General features: G+C 46.2%; 1 protein-coding gene across 1 annotated transcript; it reads left to right on the top strand.

Moving 5' to 3' along the window:
* Positions 1 to 9,522: 9,522 nt before the first annotated feature.
* LOC132655431 (small ribosomal subunit protein eS25-like) lies at positions 9,523 to 10,009 on the top strand. Its single transcript, XM_060388444.1, has one exon. The coding sequence runs from the start codon at positions 9,578 to 9,580 to the stop codon at positions 9,950 to 9,952; it is 375 nt and encodes a 124-aa protein (XP_060244427.1). The 5' UTR covers positions 9,523 to 9,577; the 3' UTR covers positions 9,953 to 10,009.
* The last annotated feature ends 251 nt before the right edge of the window (positions 10,010 to 10,260 follow it).

Here is a 10,260-nt window from a genome sequence, read left to right as displayed (position 1 = left end):
TAATTCCTAACGTTCTCTTTATCAAATGTAGCAGGCAGGGCAGTGCGGAATCTCATGGTCTTCTTGTGTTCCTGGAAACGGACAGTCTCAGTCTTGTACCTCTGCAGGTAACAGCCCTCGGCACTGCAGCCTTTAAACTGAGTGATGCTGAGCAGTGAGTAAAACAGAGACGCGAGCTGAGTGATAACTAAGTTAGAAAGGAGGAGGATGCAGGCAAGCAGGGAGCAAGCCGGAAGCCACATCTGTTCTTTAGCATCAGCCATGGAGCGGGGCAGATGCCACCTGGCCTGCTTTTTGAGTACCAGTATCCAACATGCCCAGCTGCCATTTCCCTCCTTGGCCTTACCGCCTCTATCTGTCCTCTCCTACTTTGGATTTGGTTTGATTTGTAAGGATCTCCTAATGTCCAGGCTTTTTCCCTGTTGCTGCTCAGCCACCAGTGCCCAAGAGTCTCTTATCTGGAGAGACCCTCTGACGCAACTCAGTCCCCATGTGCCACAGTCGAAGCTCATGAAATGTCCCTCTGGGTCTTACAAACACATAGCTAAGCTAGGAGCTGGGACTATTGATTTGTGACTGATGTTACAGCAGGAAATAAACGTGCCCAAGAATCTCAAAGAATAGTGAATGGAACCTAGCTCAGGACTTGATTGCTTTTATTTATAATGCCTTCTTACAATGTCATCCAGTCTCAGGTTTTTTTGTTTTTGTCTTTTTGAGGCAGGGTCTCACTGTGCAGCCCTGTATGCCCCGGGACTCACACAAGTGACCTTCCTGCCTTCTCCAGAAGGCCAGGATTAGAGGTGTGCCCCACCAGGCCCAGTCCAGTCTCAGTCCTTCCAAGTACAGTTGTGAAGAGAGCCTGAGCTCTGTGCCATGCAGATAGATTCATGCAGCTCTGGCGGGTGCCTATGCCTTGGTTTGTTTGTTTGCTGTGCAAGGGACTGAAGCTAAGGCCTTGGACATGTGAGGCAAGGGTTCTACCACTGAGCTGCATTCCCAGCCCACGTGGGTGCAGTTCCAAAGACAGGAAAAGAAGAGTCAGAGAGTGTGTGAGTCATCTAAATATCAGCACATTTGGCAGACAGATGAAGCCTACTTAAAACCTACTTCAAGTTGAAAAGGCCCCGCAAACCTACCTGGGATAATTGGGATTTTGAACTATGTGTCTTTTACCATAGGGAGCTTATGGTACTTTGGAAATTATAGATGGTAATTATCACGCAGTTATGAAGGCCCCGGCACCTTGTTTAATCTTCACAAAGACCCTATACAGTAGGTACAACAATTATCCCCATTTTATAGATGAGGGAAATGACACCTGAAGAGGTTCTCTGCTCAAGCTGGTAGCCAATGGCACAACCAGGAGTCAAGCCCAGGTCTTTCTGAACCTAAAGCCCTCGCCCTTTGTCACTACCCATGGCTTCTAACCAAACCTCACAATGAGAAATGTTTTACAAAATAGTCACCCTCATTGTAGATGGGAGGCCATGGGAGGACAAAGGAATGTGAGCCTTAGGAAAGAGTAGGCAGCAAGGTGGTTCTTGGTAGATCTCTGTCCTTGGCCATATCCTCTCCCCAGCTCCCACTCCATCTTAGCACATCACCAGTTGCTCACCAGTTCATCAGAATATCTTAACCAGTACACTCACCCTGTCCCAGCTGTGGGTTCTCAAGTCAACCAGAATACTTTTTTCCTTTGTGGAAATCACTGGTGCAACTGAAAAGAAAAAGGCCCCTTGTGTTCAGGATATCAAGTAATTAGAATCAGTAAAGAAACAGCTTTGTTTGGCTTACATTTAATTCAAAGGGTTTGGTGTCTGCCCCACTGCAGAAAGATAAAGGATTGGAAGTGAAGACCATTATCAGACAGCACATCGCTACATAGATTCTAAGTAATTAAAACTGGCAATTTGATTTAAGGTAGACCGTTACACTGCAAATTCCCTTAAGATCCCCCTTTGCTGTATCTTAGAGTTGTTTGTCCTAATTTGACATCAGACCAGAGTAGCTCGGGTGGACTGATAAATCCTGACCTTGAGTGAATGGCACAATGGCATGACAAGCGAGGGAGTGATTGACAGAACGAGATGACAGGGACTGATTGACAGAACGAGATGACAGGGAGGGAATGAGTGGCAGAACAGGTTGCTTGGAAACCTTTCCTTACCCTCATCCAGAGCTTAATGATGACAAGAAAAAGTCACACAGGCAAGCCTGCCACCAACTGCAACCTTTCCTGTTTTCCCTCCCCGATTCTCTCCTCCTGAGTTCAAATAATGCTACTCCATATTTTCTATTTCCCTGAATGAGAAATACCTCAAAACCATATTAGTCTATTTGGCAAGCTAACACATGAGAGGATAATTACCTTCCAGACCTTGTTGCATAAACAGCTGCCATTTGGCCCAGAACCTCTCTAGAAGGACTGTACTCTTCCCTTCCCATTTGAGAATCCTAATACCTGTAACCATGGCAACAACAAAGAAAACAGCAGCCACAGAGGTTAAAAAGTTTTGATGGATACAAAACTCCTGCTCTTTCTTTCCACAGTGTTATCTTCCTCCTCATCAGACCTTGGAGTACCACCAAGGATTGAACACACAAATATTTATCTTGCGTGGTTTGTGCCAAATGAAAACCTAGGACGGGGCAATTCCAAAGAAGAAGACATGGGCCTTGTTCTTTGGGAATCTCATAATTCAATCGAGATGAGAGGAGAGAAGAACAGTATTGAAGTCTGTAAGGACTGCTTCTGAAAGTCACTGCTAGGCAATTAGATGAGGCCACAGTTAACTCGGGCAGATTAACACCGGTGCTTCCGTATATAATGGGACTCTGCAGTGGACCTAAAGAAGGCAAGATCTGGAGAAGCTGAAAAGAGAGGGAAGACTATTTTGCAAAGCTCTGGGAGGAATGAACGCTGTTAAATCCTGGCTGGAGGAGTGAGGTTTGTCCTGATTTGAAGGCTATAGAAATACATGCGATACTATATAAACAATGAAACTCTATATGCATATGCATAAATATTTAATGATAGCTGAATGTGTGACACTGAATAAATCCAGTTCCATAGCACAGGCAAGAGTCGTCCAGGCGCTGCTTTCTGCCATCTAGAATATGCCTGTCCTCAAACCATCATATATATGAGGGGAAGAAAGAGGAGGAGAATTCCAAAGGGCCACGGGATAAATACCAGCTCAGAAATATTAGAGATCCTGGGGTCTGTTTTCAGTTTTTGTCTCATTGATTCTCTAAACATGCACACAGTAGAAATTATTCAGCCTCTCCTGAGTTTATTTGTAACTAAGAAAGGCGAAGGCTCTCTCATTCCGCCACTAACACACGCAGACTAACTACCAATTTTGCTGGTGACGTTTTCCCCCGGCCTCACATTATGCCCGAGACAGAGAAGGCAGTCAATGATGGTGTCTTCAAACTATGATAATGTTGGCCCTTCTAGCTAACAGAGGAGCCAATGGCAACTGTCTTTTGAGGTTTCAATGTACAATGTAATTTTTATCATCATATTTTTTTTCTTCTGCTGGGATCATTTAAAAGCTTTCTAATGTGTTTAATTACACAGCTTTAAATTTGTACAAGATTGGACTGAATCACCATTTAAGATGGTATTCAATGGGCAAGTTCGTTAGTATCCCAGGCAAAATTTCCAACCTCCCTTAGCTCCAATTTGGATTTTTAAAAAATTCACTTTACTAACTCGTGGAGCGTAAAATATTTGATGCTGATGTTTAGCTATTTCAGCAGTGAAGTTTTTAAGGGTAAGTGAAAAAAACACGCCCATGGGCTCCTGGGGCAGCAGAAAACCGCTCCAGATGATGCTCTGATCCACTGGCTAAATAAAGCTTAACATAGTTCATTTAATGAAAGACATAGAAACAGAACACATACACACAGAGACAGAGAGAGAGCTACATGTGCTTCCCCTACTAGTCAGCTCACTATTAGGGAGGCAGCAATATTAAAAACTAGGAAGGAAGAGGGAGCAGTTCTGAAACTGACAAGTCTAATTTACCCTTGATGTGATATCCAAGGCACTTGAACTTTTCCCGTATCCCAGGGTTTGACTGGTGCTAGCACAAGGTGTTCCCAGGAAGGACTGCAGTTTGGGAAACAGCAGAACAAAGCTGACGGAAGAACTTCTGACTCGGTTTTCTCCAAGCCAGCGTTCCTGCCCTGTGGGTGCCGTTTGCTGCTGTCTCGCCTCCATTTGCTTGCCTCTTTATCCAGCATTTCTTAACTGTCTACGACAAACACGCCAAAGTAGGCTTTACGCTTAGATGGTTCAAAGGCTAGTGAGAGAGGCTGGGGAGTTAGGCCGGCTCTCAGCACAGCAGCTGTGCTGTGACTGGGAACAAAATGCCCATGGTGACCTGAAGCCACGGTGGGCAGAACCTGGGAAGGGAGAAGGACGATGAAAAGTCACCCAAACCGCAAAGGTGCGAAGAGGCTTGTTCAGAGGGGAAACAGAGAAGGTGCAATTGACACTGGGAGTGACAGGGCTGGAAGGGGGCGGAGTGATTTATGGAACTGCAGCACTCAGAGTGGCCAATCAAGGGTCTAATTTTCACAGTCTACTCTATCTGAGTGTTTGGGTTTGTAGAATTCAAGAGTGCCTACTAAGGCCGTTTCCTTGGTTGACCATGAGGAAACACGAGGCCTGACTAGTCCACTGAGACAAAGACTCAGCATTTAGAATCTCATTTCATTTTCTAAAACTTGAGCAGAACTTTCGCAGGGACCATGTTTGTTTTCTTTAGCACCAATCTGCTCCTTCCCTGCATCCCACATGATAAAGCATTGCCTTCGCTTGTATATTGAGGCTAGTCAGTCACTTGAAGTTCTCGTCTGGCTTAGTGGCACCCTATACCCAAGCATTTGGGAATTCAAGGCTAGCCTATGCTACGTTATTGCAAGACTTTGTTTAAATAAATAAATAAATAATAAATATTTTTATTTCAACCTCCCCCCCCTTCTCATTTGTCTATTCTAGAAAACTAAAGTTCTTGTTTGTGTTTGTTTTCCTCTGAGACAGGGTTTCTCTGTGTACCCTGGGCTGTCCTGGAACTTGCTCTGTAGCCTAGGCTGTCCTTGAACTCAGGCAAGTTCTGTCTAAGACAAGGGCTTTCCTCTGACTCCAGAGTGCTGGGATTAAAGTTATGTGCCACCACTGCCCAGCTTGTTTTAATTTGTATTTATCTGAATGTGTGTGTGGATATATGCTACATGTGTGTGGGTTCTCATGGAGGCCAAACGGGAGCATCAGATCCCGTGGAGCTGGAGTTTCAGGTGACTGTGGGCCATCTGATACGGGTGCTAGAACCAAACTTGGCTCGTTCGGAAGAGCAGCAAGTGCTCTTAACCACTGAACCATCTCTCCAGCCCCAGACTGATTTCTAGGAAGAATGAAAACATATTTGCAAAAAGAGCCACCGAACGAATAATGATTTGGGACAATGAATGAAATCCGGAAGGTTACCGAAACCTCGGAGATGTGAGACTTGATCAGAGGTGAGTGCCTGGGGACTCGGCTGTAAGAACTCTTCCCGGCTGCCGTGGCTGCCGTCTTCCCGTACCCTTCCTGCTCCACAGTCACGGCCAGCGCAGCACTCAGGGTCTCTCACAACTGCACGGTCTGAGCTGTACCGTTCCTTTGACCCCTCGGGCCACTCGGATGGGCTCCCATTGGCAGAGGTGGCAGGAGAAGCGCCAGGTGTTGGTTGGCAGCTGAGCTGAACTCGTTAGTTGTGGCCAGCAATCCCTGTTGCGTTGATGTGTGATATGGTCGCCCTCTTTGCATCACTGTCCTCTGTGACCATATGAGCGTGACCCAGATGGGAAGCTTTTTCAGTTCTAACTTTAGCACGTCCGCTGGCTCTCTGCCCTGGCTGTGCCTAGCAGGTTCTGTTTCCCAACCTTAAAGTGGGGGTGATCATATTGACCTACTTACAGTGGGTTGCAATTGGGATCCTTACACGTTTTCCTATACTCATAAACGTCACTGTTTCCAAATTACATACATTCAAACCAATGGTTTTAAACCAGTCATTGTTGTGGATGGCTTCTTTCATTTAGGAATCCCAGACACAGAGAGGAGCAGCAGCTAGCCCCGTAGAGTTTTCCTGCTGTTGTGTTCTCGTGAGGCTCTGCCCATCTTCCTGAGCAGCTTTCAGGGTGGAGCAACCAGACATTCAGGTCTCTTCAGAAGCTCATCTGGGTGAAACAGGCCATCTGGGTGTGCTGTGGCACTGAAGAAGTTGATCCCGCCGGCAGCTTGGCCTTGGCAGGTGGCACAGGAGCAGCTCAGCAACACGAGAAGAGGGCAGGCAGAGCATCAAGGAAGAAAGCCTGTCGCCCCATGCGGAGCTGGATGGAAGGCAGGCCAGTTCCCCTAGGGAGGCTATGCATGCAACCCGACGCTTACCAGCCTTTGGGTCACCCCCTCAAGCACAAATAACCAGGCTGCCGAAGTCACACGTGGTGTGGAGGTAACTTCAAAAGGTTAAGGCTTGAAAGACAGCTCCCTTTGAGTGCTGATGTGGACACATAAACAGTGGCTTGGTTGAGCGCCACTCTGTGTTTAAAGTCAATTACGCTGCAGCCCTGGAATGCGGTGATGCAAAAGCCCCATAGCAGCGAACAGAGTCGGTTCCATCGGTACATTCCGGCAAGTGAGCTGGCTTGGATGCTGCATCTTCCTCAAGTTTCTATTTCTGTCTTGGAGGCCATCTCCAGAAGCATCAGAACCTAAAGATACGCGTGGGTGCACTGCTCAGCTCCCAAAAGCCTGTGCCAGCAACAGAACCGTATGTCTGTAGTCACTCACTCTTCACACATGGGGCCCCGGAAGACCACTCAGGCCGATCGTGGCAGCAGAAGTATGGATCTGGACATTACTCCATCTTGGCACATCCTGAAGGGACAGAACTACTCGGGGGAGGGGGGGAGGAGGGAAGGGGAGTATCCAGCAGGAAAAGGCCATGGAGAGGGGAGGTTCCCAGGAAGAACATCCCTAGGAGTCGAGAGAGGATGGTTGCAAGGTGCAGGATGTAGGAGCCCCATCCTCAGGGTCCACAACTTAACTTCCTTCTGAACGGAAGGGTACAGGCAGATCAGCCCTCTCTCACTTGGGACGTTCTTGGGAATCCTATTTTCTCAGAGGCAGAGATTCAGTCTTCACCCCTCTGCCCTTCATTCCGGCACCCAGCCCCCAAGCATGTGCCAAATCTGTGGAACTTTTCCTTGAGGTCTGGGGAGGATCATTTCCGTATATCTTCACAGAGCTCCGTTGGTAAGCTATTGCTGGCATCTGTATTCCTGCTAATTAGCTGCCCTTGACGGATTTATTTCATCCAGTTGTAACTTTTAGAGACTTTCCCAGGCCAATTTAAAAGTGGAGTGCCCAAACCAAACTGGGTGGAAGTCAGGTCTGGATGACCTCCACAGAGCGGTCAAGCCAGTTCCCGTGGGTGTGAACTCTTCATTCCCGGAAAGCACTAAAGTTGCAGAAAGATACTTCAGGAGGAAATCTCCATTTGTTTTGCAAACCATGGACCTGGGGTGAAGAGCTTATCAGGCAGAGCTGGTCACACTGAAAGTGAAAAGAACATGGAAGTACCGGCCACAAGAGAAAGGTGTTTGTTGCTGGACAATGTGGCTAGTCATCATGAGGAAAGGCCTTGGCTATTAGCCTCAAGCTCATCTTTCTTTTCACTTTCCCACTTTTTTTTTTAATGGAGTAATATTAAACCCCTAAAGAAAAACACATGAAATCCAGCTGCTGAGTGTTTCAGATACTCCAGCAAACATAATAAATAAAGTAGCTGACATAGTTTTGGTAGGGTCAGCTGCTAGGAAGCTCAATGCTTCCCAAACATCTGGACCAATCTGTGCCCTGGGTTCTAATCGTGCCCTATCCACTTGCTCTGAGTTCTGAGTGTGGGCTGGTCACTGGGCCCACTCTCCGTCCAGCCCTTTGAAAGTAGTAAGGGGTGGTTCTGTGAGGTCACCATGGGAGAGAACTTGTTTTAAGGGCATTGAGAAGAAATCTTTCTTGTCATATTTATGATTTTTCCAGGTGGCACTTTTTCCTTTATATACTGGCCTCAGATTTATTAGAGGAGAAATCCAGGATTTTTTTTCTCCTCCTCTCCTCTCTTCTCTCCTTTCCTCTCCTTCCCTACCCCCCCTCCTCTATACCCTAAAATCCAGCTCAGTACTTAGTAAACATTCATCTACAATAAATGCTTGTGTGAGGGACACTGCTAGCTGCTCACATGCTTAGCTCTGGCCTCCTGCGGTCCAAATAAAAATAACTGTTTATTTTACTGCTCAGTTTCCTCATCGGTACAAATCCCTATTTTAATCTAAACACAAGAAGGCTCTGTTTTATTGAATCAAGACCAGTTAGTGTGAAACTTCTGCTGTGAGAAAATTCTGTTGCGTACAAAATAACAGATTCAAATGGAGCTGAAGTAACAATCAAGGCAATTTGAAACTACCACATGATCCATTAAGATTTTGTCTTATTATGCACAGAGAATCCAAGAATCATCTGGACTTTTTCAATATTACAAATACATTTGTACATGCATGTATGTATATACACACATTTCACAATGGAGAGAACTGTTAATCTGTTGTAAAATCCATTTGTGATTATGCTATGATGTTTTACAGAATGTAATGGAGTAAAATTACTTCTGTCTTGATTACGTGATTCTGAACGTAGCTACCACAGCCTCAAGGTCCCTGCCGAATCTAGCTCTCCTATCAACTTTGTTATTCCAGTCAGCGGTGACACAGTCTACCCATTTCAGGCTAGATGGCTGGGCGTCATTTTCTCTTCTTGAGTGGTTTTTGTTGTTGTTATTTTGTTTTCCAGTCCTGGGTCAGAATCTGGAGACTTGCACATGCCAGACAAGTGCTCTGAGCTGTGACCCCCCAAGTTCTAGGCACCTCCTCAACATTTATTTTACTCACCTGGCACGGAGACCTGCCAATTCCAGTTCCAAAATGTGTGTCGGCTCTGTCTAGTTCTCTCCCCACCTCCAATGCCTCCATTCCTCCTAACTCATCCTTGAGTCAGCGGGTCACTCACCCACAGCCTCCCAGTCAATTCTTCCATACCTGCCTCTCTCTAATCTGCGTTGCTCACAGTGACCGGAGGAGGCGTTCCAGGAAGGAGGCACTATGAAATGGGCCCATGCTTCCAGATTCCTGAATGCAGATCTAAATCTCCTTCCACATCTCCCCTGGCTCCCAGCCGCCTTGGCCTTCTTTAATACCTAAAACATTTTCTTCGTCTCCTTTTCATCCTGCACCATACCCAGCCTTAGAAAACGCAGGTTTCTTCCTATCTTCCGGTCTTGACGGAGTGTAAATTTTCAGAGAAAACTTGCACTCAAGCTAGTGCAGACAATATAATGGAACACAGACAATGTAATTATTACGCTCAAACACAACACCTTGATCCTCTCTTAAGAACTCTTCTAGCCTTTTTTTTCTGACATCTTAGTGAGGCTGCAGGGGTCGTCGCCGCTCTCTGAGCTTCGCCATGCCTCCCAAGAACGACAAGAAGAAGAAGAATGCCAGAAAGTCGGCCAAAAAAGACAAAGACCCAGTAAATAAGTCTGGTGGCAAGGCCAAAAAGAAGTGGTCCAAAGGTAAAGTTCGGGACAAGCTCAACAACCTGGTGCTGTTTGACAAAGCCACATACGACAAATTATGTAAGGAAGTTCCCAACTATAAGCTTATTACTCCAGCTGTGGTCTCTGAGAGACTGAAGATTCGTGGTTCCTTGGCCAGGGCAGCCCTTCAGGAGCTACTTAGTAAAGGACTTATCAAGCTGGTTTCAAAGCACAGAGCCCAAGTAATTTATACCAGAAACACAAAGGGTGGAGATGCCCCAGCTGCTGGTGAAGATGCATAAGCAGGTTCAATCAGCTGTGCATTTTAAAAAATAAAACTTTATTGAGTAAAACAACAACAACAACAACAACAACAACAAGAACTCTTCTAAATGTAGGCTGGAGAAATGGTGCAGCAGTTAAGAATACCAATTGTGTCCAGGCAGATGCCTGTAATCCCAGCACTCTGGGAGGCAGAGACAGGCAACCTTCTGAGTTCGAGGCCAGCCTGGTCTACAAAGCAAGTCCAGGACAGCCACAGACAGCTACACAGAGAAACTCTGTCTTGAAAGACCAAACAAAAAAAGAATACCAGTTGTTTTGCAAAGGA

This window comes from Meriones unguiculatus, chromosome 7 (genome assembly GCF_030254825.1).
Source record: "Meriones unguiculatus strain TT.TT164.6M chromosome 7, Bangor_MerUng_6.1, whole genome shotgun sequence".
Taxonomy (NCBI): domain Eukaryota; kingdom Metazoa; phylum Chordata; class Mammalia; order Rodentia; family Muridae; genus Meriones; species Meriones unguiculatus.
The sequence above is the reverse complement of the archived record's forward strand: the minus strand, read 5'-3'. Positions and strand labels throughout refer to the sequence as shown.